Genomic DNA, 19,954 nt, shown 5'->3' on the forward strand with positions numbered 1-19,954 from the left:
CCTTCCAAGAGAGGTGCCAAGCTGGGCCGCATAGCCAAGTAAGCTGCAAGCCACGGCCTCAATTTGTGTTGAGGCCCAGCCGCAAGTGCACTCATCCCAGCCAAGCTCACTGGGGCCGCCCCCCTAACGGAGGCTGACTCGGCCGCATAGCCTAGTAGGCCACGGCCTAAATTTTTTTTTAATGCCCAGCTGCCTGGGCGCAAGCCTTAGCAGAGCCAACCAATCAGGGGCAGTGGAGGGGAGGGCGGATGCACAAAAGGAGGGTCGTGGCTTCAGGCACTCTCACTGGGGGAACTCCCTGGATCTAGATTATCCAGTCCGTCAATTAACCACTTTACCACCGGAGGATTTTGCTGTCTTACGTCTGGGCCACTTTTTGCGATTCGGCGCTGTGCGACTTTAACTGACAATTGTGCGGTCGTGCGACGCTGTACCCAAACAAAATTTATGTCCTTTTTTTCCCACAAACAGAGCTTTCTTTTGGTGGTATTTGATCACCTGTGCGATTTTTATTTTTTGCGCTATAAACAAAAAAAAAGCGTTTATTTTGAAAAAATAACAATATTTTTAACATTTTTTTTATATGAAATTCCCCCCCAAAAAATGTAAAAATCAAATTTTTTTTTAATTTTTAGCCAATTTGTTTTCTGCTACCTATGTTTGGTACAGAAAATCACAATAAGCGTATTTTGATTGGTTTGCGCAAATGTTATTGCGTTTACTAACTAAGGGAAAGATTTCTGTCATTTTTGGTGGTTTTATTTTAACGCGTAATGGCGGCGATCTGATTTTTTTTGCGGGACTTCGACATTGCGGCGGACAGATCGGACCCTTGACTGACATTTTTGACACCTTTGGGGGTACCAGTGACATTACTACAGTAATCAGTGCTATATATATGCACTGTTACTGTAAAAATGACACTGGCAGGGAAGGGGTTAATTTTATTGGAGAGGGAGGGGTTAATGTATGCCTGGTGCTTACTGACGTGTGTGGGGGGAGGTGACTGTGTGACACAGGGACAGATCGCAGGTTCAGCTATGCTGAACCCTACAATCTGTCACTCCTTGTCACTTAGGAGATCCGCCCGCTCTGTTTACACAAGCGGGCGGATCTCCAAACTCGATTCCCCGACGATCGGGGAAGAGCAGCGGCGATCGCCACCGCTCCTCCCCTGGCCTGACTCCCGCTGTGACTGAAAACAGCGGGAGCGCGCCTCTGGCGGCGTGCGAGCGCCGCCTACAGGGGGAGGAGTCCAGCGACGGAATCAAGCCACTTTGCCGCAGTACGGTCAACGTGACCGGTCGGCAAGTGATAAATAGTCAATTCTTACAGTAACAAAATAACAAATATAGGAAAAAATCTATTTAAAAGGAAAAAAAATGGCCAGGACCAGAGGTCCCAGCAAGGAACTATGTCCTCACACCTGACTAAGCAGAAAAAAACTGAGTGTTTACAGCTAAGTGTGGGAGTATACCCCCTGGGACTGCCCATAGGGGTAGTCAAGCTTTTTCCTGCCTAGTGTCCTACTCCTGTAGGAGGCAGTATAACCCAATGGTTAAGAAGAATCAGGAGCTGTGTCCCTCAATGAACAAAATATTTTTTTCTCAGCAAAAGATGTGACTGGACTGATGAAACCCATGTCAAAGGACGCTAACAAGCCAATGTCACTCAGTTGCAGTGTACATCTACTTCAATTCTCCCTCTCGCTCTCCCATTGGCTGTCATTCCCTCACAAGCCTTCCTTCTCTAGTGGGAGAGCCTCTATGGGCAGCCACCCCGCCCACAAAGTGACAGGCCCGCTCTCCCTGCGCACTGCGCCATGGGCTGAACCGCTGCTCGCTCCCTGCGCGGTGCACTCTGGGAGCTGTAGTTCCGGCGCGGTGAGGGCTGTAAGGCAGAACGATAGTACTGGACTACATCTCCCGGCAACCTGCGCGGCTGTCTCGCGGCTCGGTGACCATGGCGCTGTATGAGTGAGGGAGAGCGGACCGGACACCGGGGACAGGAGACAATGGGCTCCAGGGTGAAGTAAGTGTCCGGGGAGAGAGAGTGGGAGCTGGGCGTGTGCTGTACTCTGTGAGGAGAAGGGAGAGCAATCCACATGGAGGGAGCTGAACACCTCTCACATGAAGTGTATGGAGGACAGGCTGACTGTGTGTGACAGACTTCTCTACAGCCTGTGTCAGCGACATACACAGGGGGGGCCTGGCTCTGGGGGCTCTCTGTGGTGTTATCAGGAGGTAGATATGAGCTGTGTGAGGGCTCAGTCCAGGAAATGGCCCCAGTATGGAGGAATGTATATCACCAACCATGACAACAACTTCACTACAACCGTCCCCTTCTCCTACTGACCCCCCCACTCCTCTCCAGTACTTCTGACTGACCGCCGTCTGACCCCCACACACCGCTGTCTGACTGACCGCTGCTTTTCAACGCCGCCTGACTGACCGCCACTTCTTCCTCCTCCCCTCACCGCTGTGCGACCCCCGCAACCCCCACACACCGCTGTGCGACCCCCGCAACCCCCACACGCCGCTGTGCAACCCCCACACACCGCTGTGCGACCCCCCCACACACCGCTGTCTGACTGACTGCCGCTTTTCAACGCTGCCTGACTGACCGCCACTTCTTCCTCCTCCCCTCACCGCTGTGCGACCCCCACACACCGCTGTGCGACCCCCGCAACCCCCACACACACCGCTGTGCGACCCCCACACACCGCTGTCTGACTGACCGCTGCTCTTCACCGCCACCAAACTGACTGCCGCTTCTTCCTCCCCCCTCACCGCCGCCTGACTGACCGCCACTTCCCCCCCCCCCCCTCACCGTCAGCTGACCGACCGTCCCTTCTCCACCCCTGACCGCTGCTTCTCCCCCCTCATCGCCGCCTGACTGGCCACCGCTTCTCTCCCCCCCCCCTTTACCGCCGGCTGACCGACCATCGCTTCTCCACCCCTGACTTCTGCTTCTCCCCCCCGCCCCCTGACTGACCACTGCTTCTCTCCCCCTCCTCCTCACCGCCACCTAGCCATTGCTTCTCCCCTTCCTCCTCACCGCCGCTTGACTGACCGTTGCTTCTCCCTCCCCTCCTCACCACCGTTTGACTGTCGCTGCTAGTCCCCCCCCTCCTCCTCACTGCTGCTTCTCTCCCCCCCCCCCCCCTCACCACGGCCTGACTGACCGCCGCTTCTCCAACCCCTCCCTCACCGCCACCTGACTGACCCAATGCTTCTCCCCCCTCACTGCCGCCTGACTGACCCAACGCTTCTCCCCCCTCACTGCCGCCTGACTGACCCAACGCTTCTCCCCCTCACCGCCACCTGACTGACCCAACGCTTCTCCCCCCTCACCGCCACCTGACTGACCCAACGCTTCTCCCCCCTCACCGCCACCTGACTGACCCAACGCTTCTCCCCCTCACCGCCACCTGACTGACCCAACGCTTCTCCCCCCTCACCGCCGCCTGACTGACCCAACGCTTCTCCCCCTCACCGCCACCTGACTGACCCAACGCTTCTCCCCCCTCACCGCCACCTGACTGACCCAACGCTTCTCCCCCCTCACCGCCACCTGACTGACCCAACGCTTCTCCCCCTCACCGCCACCTGACTGACCCAACGCTTCTCCCCCCTCACCGCCACCTGACTGACCCAACGCTTCTCCCCCCTCACCGCCACCTGACTGACCCAACGCTTCTCCCCCTCACCGCCACCTGACTGACCCAACGCTTCTCCCCCCTCACCGCCACCTGACTGACCCAACGCTTCTCCCCCCTCACCGCCGCCTGACTGACCCAACGCTTCTCCCCCCTCACCGCCGCCTGACTGACCCAACGCTTCTCTACCCTCACCGCCACCTGACTGACCCAACGCTTCTCCCCCCTCACCGCCACCTGACTGACCCAACGCTTCTCCCCCTCACCGCCACCTGACTGACCCAACGCTTCTCCCCCCTCACCGCCGCCTGACTGACCCAACGCTTCTCCCCCTCACCGCCACCTGACTGACCCAACGCTTCTCCCCCCTCACCGCCACCTGACTGACCCAACGCTTCTCCCCCCTCACCGCCACCTGACTGACCCAACGCTTCTCCCCCCTCACCGCCGCCTGACTGACCCAACGCTTCTCTACCCTCACCGCCACCTGACTGACCCAACGCTTCTCCCCCCTCACCGCCGCCTGACTGACCCAACGCTTCTCCCCCTCACCGCCACCTGACTGACCCAACGCTTCTCCCCCCTCACCGCCACCTGACTGACCCAACGCTTCTCCCCCCTCACCGCCACCTGACTGACCCAACGCTTCTCCCCCTCACCGCCACCTGACTGACCCAACGCTTCTCCCCCCTCACCGCCACCTGACTGACCCAACGCTTCTCCCCCCTCACCGCCACCTGACTGACCCAACGCTTCTCCCCCCTCACCGCCGCCTGACTGACCCAACGCTTCTCCTCCCTCACCGCCACCTGACTGACCCAACGCTTCTCCCCCCTCACCGCCGCCTGACTGACCCAACGCTTCTCCCCCTCACCGCCACCTGACCCAACGCTTCTCCCCCTCACTGCCGCCTGACTGACCCAACGCTTCTCCCCCCTCACCGCCGCCTGACTGATCCAACGCTTCTCCCCCTCACCGCCGCCTGACTGATCCAACGCTTCTCCCCCTCACCGCCGCCTGACTGACCCAACGCTTCTCCCCCCTCACCGCCACCTGACTGACCCAACGCTTCTCCCCCCTCACCGCCACCTGACTGACCCAACGCTTCTCCCCCCTCACCGCCGCCTGACTGACCCAACGCTTCTCTACCCTCACCGCCACCTGACTGACCCAACGCTTCTCCCCCTCACCGCCGCCTGACTGACTCAACGCTTCTCCCCCTCACCGCCACCTGACTGACCCAACGCTTCTCCCCCTCACCGCCGCCTGACTGATCCAACGCTTCTCCCCCTCACCGCCGCCTGACTGACCCAACGCTTCTCCCCCTCACCGCCGCCTGACTGACCCAACGCTTCTCCCCCTCACCGCCGCCTGACTGACCCAACGCTTCTCCCCCTCACCGCCGCCTGACTGACTCAACGCTTCTCCCCCTCACCGCCGCCTGACTGACTCAACGCTTCTCCCCCTCACCGCCGCCTGACTGACTCAACGCTTCTCCCCCTCACCGCCGCCTGACTGACCCAACACTTCTCCCCCTCACCGCCGCCTGACTGACCCTACGCTTCTCCCCCCCCTCACCGCCGCCTGACTGACTCAACGCTTCTCCCCCTCACCGCCGCCTGACTGACCCAACGCTTCACCCCCTCACCACCGCCTGACTGACCCAACGCTTCACCCCCTCACCGCCGCCTGACTGACCCAACGCTTCTCCCCCCTCACCGCCACCTGACCCAACGCTTCTCCCCCTCACTGCCGCCTGACTGACTCAACGCTTCTCCCCCCTCACTGCCGCCTGACTGACTCAACGCTTCTCCCCCCTCACCGCCGCCTGACTGACCCAACGCTTCTCCCCCTCACCGCCGCCTGACTGACCCAACGCTTCTCCCCCCTCACCGCCGCCTGACTGACCCAACGCTTCTCCCCCTCACCGCCGCCTGACTGACTCAACGCTTCTCCCCCTCACCGCCGCCCGACTGACTCAACGCTTCTCCCCCTCACCGCCGCCTGACTGACCCAACGCTTCTCCCCCTCACCGCCGCCTGACTGACCCAACGCTTCTCCCCCTCACCGCCGCCTGACTGACCCAACGCTTCTCCCCCTCACCGCCGCCTGACTGACCCAACGCTTCTCCCCCTCACCGCCGCCTGACTGACCCAACGCTTCTCCCCCCTCACCGCCACCTGACTGACCCAACGCTTCTCCCCCCTCACCGCCACCTGACTGACCCAACGCTTCTCCCCCCTCACCGCCGCCTGACTGACCCAACGCTTCTCTACCCTCACCGCCACCTGACTGACCCAACGCTTCTCCCCCCTCACCGCCGCCTGACTGACCCAACGCTTCTCCCCCTCACCGCCACCTGACTGACCCAACGCTTCTCCCCCCTCACCGCCACCTGACTGACCCAACGCTTCTCCCCCCTCACCGCCACCTGACTGACCCAACGCTTCTCCCCCTCACCGCCACCTGACTGACCCAACGCTTCTCCCCCCTCACCGCCACCTGACTGACCCAACGCTTCTCCCCCCTCACCGCCACCTGACTGACCCAACGCTTCTCCCCCCTCACCGCCGCCTGACTGACCCAACGCTTCTCCTCCCTCACCGCCACCTGACTGACCCAACGCTTCTCCCCCCTCACCGCCGCCTGACTGACCCAACGCTTCTCCCCCTCACCGCCACCTGACCCAACGCTTCTCCCCCTCACTGCCGCCTGACTGACCCAACGCTTCTCCCCCCTCACCGCCGCCTGACTGATCCAACGCTTCTCCCCCTCACCGCCGCCTGACTGATCCAACGCTTCTCCCCCTCACCGCCGCCTGACTGACCCAACGCTTCTCCCCCCTCACCGCCACCTGACTGACCCAACGCTTCTCCCCCCTCACCGCCACCTGACTGACCCAACGCTTCTCCCCCCTCACCGCCGCCTGACTGACCCAACGCTTCTCTACCCTCACCGCCACCTGACTGACCCAACGCTTCTCCCCCTCACCGCCGCCTGACTGACTCAACGCTTCTCCCCCTCACCGCCACCTGACTGACCCAACGCTTCTCCCCCTCACCGCCGCCTGACTGATCCAACGCTTCTCCCCCTCACCGCCGCCTGACTGACCCAACGCTTCTCCCCCTCACCGCCGCCTGACTGACCCAACGCTTCTCCCCCTCACCGCCGCCTGACTGACCCAACGCTTCTCCCCCTCACCGCCGCCTGACTGACTCAACGCTTCTCCCCCTCACCGCCGCCTGACTGACTCAACGCTTCTCCCCCTCACCGCCGCCTGACTGACTCAACGCTTCTCCCCCTCACCGCCGCCTGACTGACCCAACACTTCTCCCCCTCACCGCCGCCTGACTGACCCTACGCTTCTCCCCCCCCTCACCGCCGCCTGACTGACTCAACGCTTCTCCCCCTCACCGCCGCCTGACTGACCCAACGCTTCACCCCCTCACCACCGCCTGACTGACCCAACGCTTCACCCCCTCACCGCCGCCTGACTGACCCAACGCTTCTCCCCCCTCACCGCCACCTGACCCAACGCTTCTCCCCCTCACTGCCGCCTGACTGACTCAACGCTTCTCCCCCCTCACTGCCGCCTGACTGACTCAACGCTTCTCCCCCCTCACCGCCGCCTGACTGACCCAACGCTTCTCCCCCTCACCGCCGCCTGACTGACCCAACGCTTCTCCCCCCTCACCGCCGCCTGACTGACCCAACGCTTCTCCCCCTCACCGCCGCCTGACTGACTCAACGCTTCTCCCCCTCACCGCCGCCCGACTGACTCAACGCTTCTCCCCCTCACCGCCGCCTGACTGACCCAACGCTTCTCCCCCTCACCGCCGCCTGACTGACCCAACGCTTCTCCCCCCCCTCACCGCCGCCTGACTGACTCAACGCTTCTCCCCCTCACCGCCGCCTGACTGACCCAACGCTTCACCCCCTCACCGCCGCCTGACTGACCCAACGCTTCACCCCCTCACCGCCGCCTGACTGACCCAACGCTTCTCCCCCCTCACTGCCGCCTGACTGACCCAACGCTTCTCCCCCTCACCGCCGCCTGACTGACCCAACGCTTCTCCCCCCTCACCGCCACCTGACTGACCCAACGCTTCTCCCCCCTCACCGCCGTCTGACTGACCCAACGCTTCTCCCCCTCACCGCCACCTGACCCAACGCTTCTCCCCCTCACTGCCGCCTGACTGACTCAACGCTTCTCCCCCCTCACCGCCGCCTGACTGACCCAACGCTTCTCCCCCTCACCGCCACCTGACTGACTCAACGCTTCTCCCCCTCACCGCCGCCTGACTGACTCAACGCTTCTCCCCCTCACCGCCGCCTGACTGACCCAACGCTTCCCCCCCCCCCCTCACCGCCGCCTGACTGACTCAACGCTTCTCCCCCTCACCGCCGCCTGACTGACCCAACGCTTCTCCCCCTCACCGCCGCCTGACTGACCCAACGCTTCTCCCCCTCACTGCCGCCTGACTGACCCAACGCTTCTCCCCCCCCCTCACCGCCGCCTGACTGACTCAACGCTTCTCCCCCTCACCGCTGCCTGACTGACTCAACGCTTCTCCCCCTCACCGCCGCCTGACTGACCCAACGCTTCTCCCCCTCACCGCCACCTGACTGACCCAACGCTTCTCCCCCCCCTCACCGCCGCCTGACTGATCCAACGCTTCTCCCCCCTCACTGCCGCCTGACTGACCGCCGCCACTTCTTTCCCCTTCGCCGCTGCCTGACTGACCGCCACTTCTCCACCCTCATTGGCACAGACCCGTTGCATGTGTGCACATACGCAGACGTACTCTGCATGCAAGTCTCTGGCAGGTGTTTATTTAGATACCCTCTACATGTCTGCGTATATGTGGGAGATTCCAACAGATGACTCCTCCCATCCTACCCTGTTGCTAGGATGTTGCTAAGAAACTCTAAGCTGTTATTGTTCACCTTCCTCTGATTCCAATCTCCTCGCATGTGCTTTCTCTTCTCTGATGCAGTAGCTCGGAGCTCAGTGTTTGAGCGCTTACTCCTGTGAGGATGGAGGTGAGCAGTAATAGCTGTGAGTCCCATAGCAACGTCCTAGCTACAAGGCAGGATGGGAGTTTTCCAGTCAGGCTTCATAACAAGGGCACAGCGTGTGTTTTTATCTACAGTAAATATATATAATATATCTCTCTATATCCACGCTAATGGATGTAAGAAATAATAAATAAACTACGTGAAATAGTGAATGTTGTAGGTGAGGTTGTTGTTCCTTTAAAAGGTGTAATGCCCTAAATCGAATGTGTGTAAAAAACGAAAACCTAATATGTGTAAATGGTAGCATAAACTTATATATATATATATATATATATATATATATATATATATATATACACACTCACAATAGCAAAGTTCTAAAATCAGTAGAAGTAATCAATAAAAGTCCATCATAGAGTTGGGAATTATTGCAGTTCCATCATATTTAAAGTGCTGAGGTGCCAAATGCTGTAAAGAAAATTGGTGCCGTCCGTGCTCCCTCCTGTGTGCCCACTCAGGTACCAGCTGCCATAGACTCCCATAACAGAAGTCATATGCGCTTTGGAAAACCTCTTAGATGCTGGGAATAGCAGTCCTCCAACAGAGCTCCTTCTTTGTGGGTGTGGATTCCCTTCATGGATAGTATAATGCCAGAAGAGAGGAGGAATTGAATTCCGTTTATTAAAATAATACTAAAAACACAATATTGCACTCACTTTTGTACAAGGTAAAACAAGCATAAAACCGGGAACTGAAAGTACGCCGCCACTTGCGTGTCATCAGCCGGAACTGACGCGTTTCGTCCCTCCCACAGGACATTATCAAAGGGTGATGATACCAGCTGGGAAGCTGAAAAGATTAAAGTGATAATAAAATAAATAAAGAAATATATACTGCGCTAACCAGTCCAAACAATATGTGTAATACAAGCTGCTATCAAAAAACAGGTTGATATAAAGCAAATAACTATAAGACCCCGTTCACACTGGGGCGACGCTACTTGCCGGGGGGACCTCACAGGTCGCGGTGCGGACCTCGGAGCGGCCAGCACGGCTTCATATCATTGAAGTCAATGCAGGTCGCTCCAGGTCGCCCCCAAAGAAGCTCAGGACCCTTTTTCTAAGTCGGAGCGACTTGTGTCGCTCTTATTAGAACGGGTCCACAGCTACTCTATGGCAGGCGACCTGTCAGGTGACCAGGTCGCCTGACAGGTCGCCCCAGTGTGAACGGAGTCTAAAAGTGCACAAATGGAGAAGAATTCTAACAGCTCTCCATACAAAATAAGTGATAATTGTGCATATGTAAAAACCAAACGAATGGTTAATAATAAGGAACAGTCAAAAAAGTCCCATATGTGCAAGTGAGAAGTAAAACCTAAAACATCCAAGGTGATATGGTTGATTGCAGTAGTGGGCAAATCCCACCACCAACAGAAGGAATAATATTGCGCTCACCAGATGGTGTTGACCCAAATAACTATACAGTATTAGGGTCAAATGAGGCTCATAAGATGGTTCTGAGATTCCTCTAGGGGAGACTGTAGCCACGGATGTTCCTCGGGTAGATATCCAATGTGGTGAAAGGAGGATGAAGCTCCCAAGGCTGGCTAAATCCTTTGAGAATGTCCTGTGGGACGAAACGCGTCAGCATTTTGCCTATTTCAGCCTGATATGCCTGAATTTTGTCTGCCTGTACCGCTGGATTGTTTGTCTATATCCTTATGGTTCCGGTTGATTGGGAGCTTCATCCTCCTTTCACCACATTGGATATCTACCCGAGGAACATCCGTGGCTACAGTCTCCCCTAGAGGAATCTCAGAACCATCTTATGAGCCTCATTTGACCCTTATGCTGTATAGTAATTTGGGTCAACACCATCTGGTGAGCGCAATATTATTCCTTCTGTTGGTGGCGAGATTTGTCCACTACTGCAATCAACCATATCACCTTGGATGTTTTAATTCTCACTTGCACATATGGGACTTTTTTGACTGATAATAAAGTTTTTCAAACTAACAAACATGTTATAATTGCCTGCACTTTGCAGTGGTTTTGCACAAAGCAGCCCAGATCCTCCTTTTCTTGGGTCCCCAGCTGGCGCTCTTGGCCCCTTCCTTTTCCCAAGTGCCCCCAGAGCAAACCGCTTGCATTGGGGGCACCTGAGCCACGGCACTGTGTGTCCATTCACACACACAGTCGCGGCTTGGCCTCACCCCCTCTCTCCCGTCATTGGCTCACTGCCTGTGTTTGACAGAAGTGGGAAGCAGCTAAATACACAGATGCAGTACATACAGTATGAGAGCTTTTTTCCTGACACAAAAGTAGCACTTCTGTCCTGAGATTTACACAGCTCTACACACACAGCACAGTCCTGTCTGGCGGAGGGGTGGGGGGCGAGACCTAACATGAAATACATGAAATTCCCCTCTGGACTGGACAGTGAAAAGAGAAGCCGCTGACTAATGAACAAGTCTCTTTGGCATGCTCCTTGCGCTACAGCACAGCTGATTGGCTTACTGTGCTGGTTCTCCAGTCCCCAGTGAACTGGTTATGCTGCCACTTCCTCTCCTGGGGTGGCAACGCTCACCTACTGCACTGTGTTTATGGAGCATTAGCCTTGTAGACATTGGCTGATCTTTTGATTTGGAGTACCAACACCTCCTCCCCTTCTCTATAACATAGGCAGGAGGAGGCAAATATGTCATTCACAGAATTTAGCTGGGAAAGCTGATAACATTTTTTGAGAGTTACGTTCAGTACATTACAAGGGCGTTGGATTTCTATCCGGATCAACAAGTATGTTGGTGTATTTGCAGAAAATGTTCTTTAAATTTTTGTTTTTGGGTTTATGTACACTTCACATTTGTCAGGGCATTCTTCTTCGCTGGCAGCATTCCTTTTCTGCCACTCTGGTGATCCTGCCAGTTTGAATCCCTCTTGGAACTTCCTGTCATAGGTTGGCAATGCTGCCTTAGTGCCGGTTCACACTGAATCGGCACGACTGGGGGGGCGACCTGTGAAGTCGCGTGAACCGTGACTTGCATGGACTTCATATAATGAATGTCTATGCAAGTCACTCCAGGTCGCCCCGAAGTTGTACAGGACCCTTTTTCTAAGTCATAGCTCCTATTAGAACCGTTCCTGTAGCCTATAATGGACCGTGACTTTTCAGGCTGACAAGTCGCGGTAGGGTGAATGGACACTCGGTGTATACAGGGCTAGACTTCTCTCATTCAGCCCATGGGAGATAAAGAGCAGATTCCTCAATTTAGGATGATCCGCAGAGATGGTAGAATCTCCACAGCTGGCTATTGTATGTAGACAGCCACAGCACTAGTAACTGTCAGAAGGATAGGATGCAGTCACTGTTGGGCCAGCACTTTTCCATTCCGCCTGGGTTTTTTTTTTTATATATCAAGTTATGTCAAGCACATAATTGCTTAAGGCTCATTCAATTCATCAGGAATCTGTAGAGATTTGTGCTGCTTATGGCCAGCTTTAGTCTACGAACTATGTTTTCTCCCTTAGATGTGTGCTCCAACTGCTGCCTACAAGCCGATTTATCAACTGCCTGAATGTACAGTGATTGTAAAGAGAATCTTCTAATTTATTTTTAATAACAAACATATCATACTTACCTGCTCTATGTAATGGTTTTGCATAGAGCATCCCAGATCTTCCTATTCTATGGGCCCTCAATGGCGCCCCCCCCCCCCCTTCCGAGTGCTCCTATAGCAACCTGCTTTGGGGCACTTGTACGGGTTCAATCCTAAGCTGCCGTGTGTGTACATCAAAACTAGGGATGCACCGATCCGATATTCGGATCGGATATCGGCGCTGATATGGCCATTTTAGATGGATCGGGGGATCGGTAACATTGGCCGATCCGTTTTTTTGCTGAGTAACGGCTCAGCCATCCCTTACTAGGTGCAGTAGTAGTATGGGATGGGAGCCGCTACTTCCTGTATAGGTCCGGCTCACAGGAGGAGTGATATCAGATGCACTCTGCCTGTGAAAGGAGGAGCCACACATATGAAGCAGCGGCTTTGCTCTGTACTGCAGCCTCTTGCTTTGTGTGTAGCTCCGGATTGGTTCCGGTATCGGCGATTTCACAACGCCAGATATCGGTATCGGGTCCAAAAAAGTCGGATCAATGCATCCCTAATTAAAACACACACACCGTGCCGCTCGGGCCTGCTCTCTCCTCACTGCCTGTGATTGACAGCAGCAGTAGCCAGCTGCCTCCGAGCTAGTGAGGAAAAAGAGAGCAATAATGCTGGTCTTGTGAACATCGCTGGATCAAGATCAGGCTCAGGTAAGTATTGGGGGGGGGGGGTGCTAGGGGGAAGCAGAACACAGTTTTTTTTTACTTTTTACATAGATTGTATTAAGGTAAAGAAAAACCTTATATCTTTAGGATCACTTTTATCTCTTCATTGGAGCCCTTTGCAAAGATGCAGTCATTTGCCTTAGATGGGTAAGGTGACAGTGCCTTTTTAACCACTTTCTGCCTGGGGCAATTTTTACATTTTTGGCATGTTAGAATTTTTTGCTAGAAAATTATTTAAAACCCCCAAACAAATATTTTATGAAAACAGAAGAAATGATGGCTGTTGCAATTCATGTCAAACTGTGGTATCTAAGCATTGTCATAGATGACGCTTTTAAAGCCTCTTTACAGGTTATCAGTGTTAACTGTGGAGGATAGCCCAAGAATTATTGCTCTCACTTTGACGTTCATGGCGATACCTCAGATGTGTCATGCGTGTTTGCATGTATGTGACAGGGTGGTTTTAATTTTCCAAAACTTTTTTATTTATTTTATTAAAATTTTAATTTTTACAATAATAAAAAAAAACAGTAATTTAACTTTATTGCTATCCCTAGAGGGCTTTGGGCAGGTGATCAGTACTTGTTATGGAGACATCGAGGGTCTATTGGACCCCAAATGTCTCTCCTGCCCTCCAAAGCAATGGGCGAGGGTCTACTTCTCCAGTATCATCGGTGGGCAGTTCCCAAGGCTGCAGAAAAGTGCTGTCATGTAATGTGTGAGTTTCTCCATCTTGCCATGAATGTCCTTGTTCAGTCACTTGCTGCTATCTGGTGACAAGTTTGTCCCAGTGTTGCTCCTGGTTAGTCACCCTGTGACTGAGACCACAAGCTGCAGCTGAGCTCACACACATTGCGCAGACATGATCTTCTGTTGCCACTAACAGAATGTCAGTTTAGATCAATAATTGTACAGCTTACAAAAAAAGTGAAAATTGTATACAGTATATGAAAAAAAAAAATGTGTTTGATACGCAGTGCTTGTTAATGCAAAAGTCTCAATTACAGGGGTTGGGACGTACCATAATAACACAGCCATGTTTGCTTTTCAGTCAGCTTTTATTTATATACTGAACAAAATTATAAATTCATCACTTGTTTTTGCCCCCATTTTTCATGAGCTGAACTCAAAGATCTAAGAAAACCGGGATTCTTCCGTGAAGAGAACACCTCTCCAAAGTGTCAGATGCCATAGAGTGTGAGCATTTGCCCACTCAAGTCGGCTACAACAACAAACTGCAGTCAAGTCGAGACCCCGATGAGGACGATGAGCATGCAGATGAGCTTCCCTGAGACGGTTTCTGACAGTTTGTGCAGAAATTCTTTGGTTATGCAAACCAATTGTTGCAGCAGCTGTCTGGGTGGCTGGTCTCAGACCATCTTGGAGGTGAAGATGCTGGATGTGGAGGTCCTGGGCTGGTGTGGTTACACGTGGTCTGCAATTTGTGAGGCTGGTTTGATGTACTGCCAAATTCTCGGAAGCGCCCTTTGGAGACGGCTTATGGTAGAGAAATGAACATTCAATGCACAGGGATCAGCTCTGGTGGACATTTCTGCAGTCAGCATGCCAATTGCACCCTCCCTCAAAACATGGGACATCTATGGCATTGTGCTGTGTGATAAAACTGCACATTTTAGAGTGGCCTTTCATTGTGGCCGGCCTAGGGCACACCTGTGCAATAATCATGCTGTCTAATCAGCATCTTGATATGCCACACCTGTGAGGTGGATGGATTATCTCGGCAAAGGAGAAGTGCTCACTAACACAGATTTAGACAGATTTGTGAACATTTGAGAGAAATCGGCCTTTTGTGTACATAGAAAAAGTCTTAGATCTTTGAGTTCAATTCATGAAAAATGGGGGCAAAAACAAAAGTGTTGCGTTTTTATAATTTTGTTCAGTGTATATTTGAATGTGGAACTGAAGCGTCAAATTTGGAATGTTCAAGTTCAAATCTGAGTTAACTCCAAACATGGCATTAGTACAAAATTTGATGCGTTTCGGGGGTAAGATATTGCCCCGTCATCAAGGCAGAAACCTGACGTATGGAAAAGAATACAACCTTTTCATAAATTAATTTTATAATTTTTTTATCCATTACTGTATACTATATATTTTTTCATATTTTTAAACAAAAGCTTTCTGTTATTTTTATTATCACGAAAAATCATTGCATTCTACTTATGTCTTGTTTCAGGCCTGATGAAGGGGTGATGTCTGAAACCCTGAAACATTTTGGATTTTGTACTCATTCCATGTGGCACCTCAATTCCAAATGCAGATATTTCTTTCAAATCCCAAAGGTGGCTGTAGTAAACCTTTTGGTTTGCAGAAGCTGCCATCCTTTCATTTGACTGCCCCACACTAAGACTTTTACCGATATAAAATGAACAGCTGACGTTATCTGGAGGTTCCAGTGCCACCAATCCACCATTTAAAGCTTTTAGTTATATGATTTAGGCTTGTTTTTTCCAAAACAAATAAGAATATTGCTTTAACTGCTTTATATGTAGGGATGCACCGAAATGATAATTCTGGGCCGAAACCGAAAATGCAGGATGCCCTTGGCCGAAAACCGAAACTGAAAATGACTTTTCCCCCCAAATAATTTCTAAAATAGATAGAAGAGGGGCATACACCAAAAACAGGCAGCAACGTACACCTGTCGCTGCCACCCTGTCACAGTATATGTACTGTGATGGGTTGGCAAGAGGTTAATTTAATTACCAATGGTATTTGTATTATGCAGCATGAGGGGGTTAATGTATTGTCACTGCTTGTCACTCATCTATTAGTGACCGACCAGTGGCAGTTAATTAACCCTTTTGTGCTGCATTAGTGCAACCAGAATCAGTGTTAACACTGGTTGCACTGATACTGGTTGCTCTAATGCAGCACAAAGGGGTTAATTAACTGCCACTGGTCGGTCACTAATGCATCAGGGACCAGCAGTGACAATACATTAACCCCCCTCATGCTGCATAATACTAATACCATTGGTAAGCTGCCTCAGCCCCCCCCCCCCCCACTCTGCCTCAGCGTCCCTCCCCATCCCAACGATTACTGTCACTCTGCTCCTCCGGTGTCCTTCATTCAAAAGACGCGCCTCTGGCCAGCGGCCCGCCTCCCGGTGATGTCACTACTACGGGAGGGCGGGGTGAGCGCCGCTAATAGCTGTAACTATGTGAGCGCTTCACTTCCCTGTGAGAGGAGATACCAGCATGACAGGGAAGTGAAGGCTCACATAGTTATAGTTATTAGCGGCCACTCGCCTGCCCTCCTGCCCGGTATGTCACTTCATTCATACATAGATCGTAGTAGTGACATCATTGAGAGGCGGACGGCCGGCCAGAGGCGCGTCTTTTCAAACCTGCGCTGCGCCCTCCTCCTTTCTCACGGCGGCCATTAATTTCGGCATTGTTAACCCATTATCGGCTGAAATGGGATAGGCCCATTCTCGGCCGATAATTTCGGTGCATCCCTATTTATATGTATTAGCTGGAGTGGGATTTTAATTTGTTTGCTGCCTTATTCATCTAAAACTACGTGTCCAGGATAGGTCCACATGTCAGTGGACAGGGTAGTCCTATATGGACATGTCGTTTTAGAAGAACTTTAAGTCCCCAACAAATAAATTAAAGTGTGCGTTTCATACTAAAGACTACTGTGGACAGGGTCCCCATAGATGGGGAGTTGTGTTTTAATTTGCCACTCAAATTTCCAATAAAATGACAATGTCTACAGGGTGAGAAGGCTGCAGCACTATTTTACTTCAGAACAAATTGCTATATTACAGGAAGTGGGAAAATTACTGATCTATTGGCAGGACAAAGGTAACAAAATTGTTATGGGGGGGACTCAAAAAAAACAAACAAAAAAACAGCTGTGTTAAAGCTACTGACCGACTTCTTCATATATGGTTTTGTGGGAAGTTTCACTTTTTGCAAAAAAACAAAAAAATTTCCTTTTTTTTTTTTTTTTCCCCCCCAAGCATTTTTTAAAATGGTACATTATGCAGAGTATGTTTGGTGCGGTGGACACCTTCGGTCTCTGTTAGAGTAGGCCCAGTGTACAATGTAACACCCATGTGCATGCATGGGAGCTGTCATCAGTAGCTTCCTAAAGATAGAAGACACCAAGTCCTGGAAAAGTCCAGGAAAAGATGGCAGGAACAGAGCAGCATACTTCTCTGCTCTATGTAACTGTTTTGCTGAAGGAGAACAGACTAGAAAGTAAATCTGCCATGATGTGCAAGTACAATACACATATTTGCAAATGATTGCATCTGCTGGGGAGACATAGCACTCATTCATTTTCACTTTAATCCAAGTGCTTGTGTCAGTGGGCTTTTTTTGCAAGGGAACTAGCTTATTTGCCTTTACAAGGTCAAATTCAGGTAAATTCACCGGTCATTAAGCTGTGATCTTAGAAGCTTCTCAGACCGATCCTAAATGCAAGTAGAATGCCCTTGGAAGAAAGCTGCCTTACCTGTTGACACAGGCCCTAAAACTGACATACCACACAGGTATCCCAACAAAATATTTCAAGAATGTTGACAGCCATGGATTACGTATATGCATTTTTACCTGTTAGCATAGAAATAGAGCAGCTGATGTGGCTGAGGTAGATTTCACCTGTGTCACATGTCATTCAACCTACTTCCTGTGAGCCCAGGGAATTATGGACCTGCTCCCCTCAGGTCACATCATGGATTTGCCTCCCCAGACCATCACTGACCCACCACCAAACCAGTCATGCTGAACAATGTTACAGGCAGCATAACTTTTGCCATGGCTTCTCCAGACCCTTTCACGTCTGTCACATGTGCTCAGATTGGACCTGTTCTCATCTGTGAAAAGTACAGGGCACCAGTGGCAGACTTACCAATTCTGGTGTTTAATGGCAAATGCCAATGGAGCGCCACTGTGTCAAGCAGTGAGCACAGGGCCCACTAGAGGGCATTGGGCCCTCAGGCCACCCTCATGAAATCTGTTTCTGATTGTTTGGTCAGAGACATTCCCACCAGTGGCCTGCTGGAGGTCATTTTGTAGGGATCTGGCAGTGCTCATCCTGTTCCTCCTTGCACAAAGGAACAGATACTGGTCCTGCCGATGGATTAAGGACCTTCTATTGCCCTTTCCAGCTCTCCTAGAGTAACTGCCTGTCCCCTATATATATATATATATATATATATATATATATATATATATATATATATATATATATATATATTTTTGGATACCATACCAATCACAATATTTATGTGTTCTAGTGTCTATCACACTACTGGCAGACTGAAGTCACTACTACAGTGTTTCCTTCTCAGCTGCCAAGTACTGTCCTAAATGTCCCCTGGTGCTGTAAGGGTTAACAGTAGCTGCTACAGAAAAAATTTGCCTGCCCACTCCTTCTGTCCTCCATGCCATTCACAGAACTGCTGTTATTGTCCCACAGTACATCATGTTCAGTGAATGTAGGAGGAGCAGTTGAAATACATGATCTCCTCCATCCATTCACAGAATGCAGTGCATGGTCGGACAATAATAGTACAAATGGACTTTAACCACTTCCCGCCCATCATATAGTGAAATGACGGCCACAAAGTGGTTGTCCCATCCTGACTGGGAGCAGAGCGGCGATCAGTGGTGCGGTGTGTCACTCTGACACACCGAATCTCCGATCCCGGTAAAGAGCCTATGATGTAGGCTCTTTACCATGTGATCTGCTGTGTCCAATCACAGCTGGTCACATAGTAAACAAGAAGTGCCGTTCATCGGCTTTCTCCAGTTCGTGCCTGACAGGCGCGAGTAGGGGAGAACTGATCGGTGGCTCTCCTGACAGGGGGGGTGATCTGTGCTGGTAATCAGAGCATTGATTACCAGTGCAGACCCTTGGGGGATGCCACCGGGGATTGCCCACCCATGGCCACCAGGGATGCCAATCAGTGCTCAGGGAGCCTGTCGGTGCCCTCCTCATCAGTGCTGCCCATCATTGCCTTCTATCAGCGCTGCCCACCAGTGTCCATGATTGCCATCTATCAGTGCTGCCCACCAGTGCCTATCATTGCCCATCAGTGTTGCCTATCAGTGCCCATCAGTGCTGCATATAAGCGCCTCATCAGTGCCTGCCAGTGCAGGAAAAAACTTATTTATTTACACAATTTTATAACATAAACAAAAAAACTTTTTTTTTTTTCAAACTTTTGGTTTTTTTATTTGTTTAGCAAAAAGAAAAAAACTTGTGGTGATCAAATACCATCAAAATAAAGCTCTATTTGTGGGAAAGAAATGACATAAATTTGGTTTAAGTACAGTGTTGCATGACCGTGCAATTGTCATTCAAAATGCAACAGCGCTAAAAGCTGAAAATTGGCCTGGGCAGGAAGGGGGTGAAAGTGCCCGGTATGGAAGTGGTTAAGTAAAAGTCAAACAAATTAAAGCTAACGCTTCAGAACAGTTATATTAAGTTTTTTGTCTTGTTTTTTGGGGGCAGACCTCTGGGAAAATCAGTGATCCAATCACACAAGCAGGAAATTACCTTTCTTAGGTGCTCTCTGTGCACTCTCTGTGTACAGACTGCCTATAGGTTGCCGTATTTCATTGCATTTTATGGAAAATAACAGTGCTGCAGTTTGGAAAGAAAAGGTCATTTGTAATAACATTCAGTTACACTGATCTACAAGGAGAAAGCCTTCGGAAATGAAAGTAGCTAAATTTTAGCAGAATTCATTCACTAATAAAGAAAAATTAAGTCCTGAGTATTAATTGGCTCTAGTTTCCAAGATTCAGCTTCAGGTCAAGATTGCAGCAAAATAATTGAAAATGATGAGGGTGATGTGCGATTTATGCACCATAACTTTTCTACAAAATGTGATGTAGCAATGAAAAGGGTGCCACACCAATAATTATAAATGTATCTATTTATTGATGCCAATAACATAACTATATT

General features: G+C 51.5%; 1 protein-coding gene across 4 annotated transcripts in view; it reads left to right on the forward strand.

The window, feature by feature from the left end:
• Positions 1-1,877: 1,877 nt before the first annotated feature.
• Positions 1,878-19,954, forward strand: part of DENND1A (DENN domain containing 1A) — a 1,402,774-nt gene continuing 1,384,697 nt past the window's right edge. For all 4 annotated transcript variants that reach the window (XM_082262893.1, XM_082262895.1, XM_082262894.1 and 1 more), the window contains exon 1: positions 1,878-2,031. In XM_082262893.1, coding sequence (XP_082119019.1) covers positions 1,973-2,031 — 59 coding nt within the window. In that variant the 5' untranslated portion in view covers positions 1,878-1,972. The remainder of the gene's footprint in view (positions 2,032-19,954) is intronic.

This window comes from Pelophylax lessonae, assembly GCF_965119305.1.
Source record: "Pelophylax lessonae genome assembly, chromosome: 7".
In the NCBI taxonomy this organism is placed as follows: Eukaryota; Metazoa; Chordata; class Amphibia; order Anura; family Ranidae; genus Pelophylax; species Pelophylax lessonae.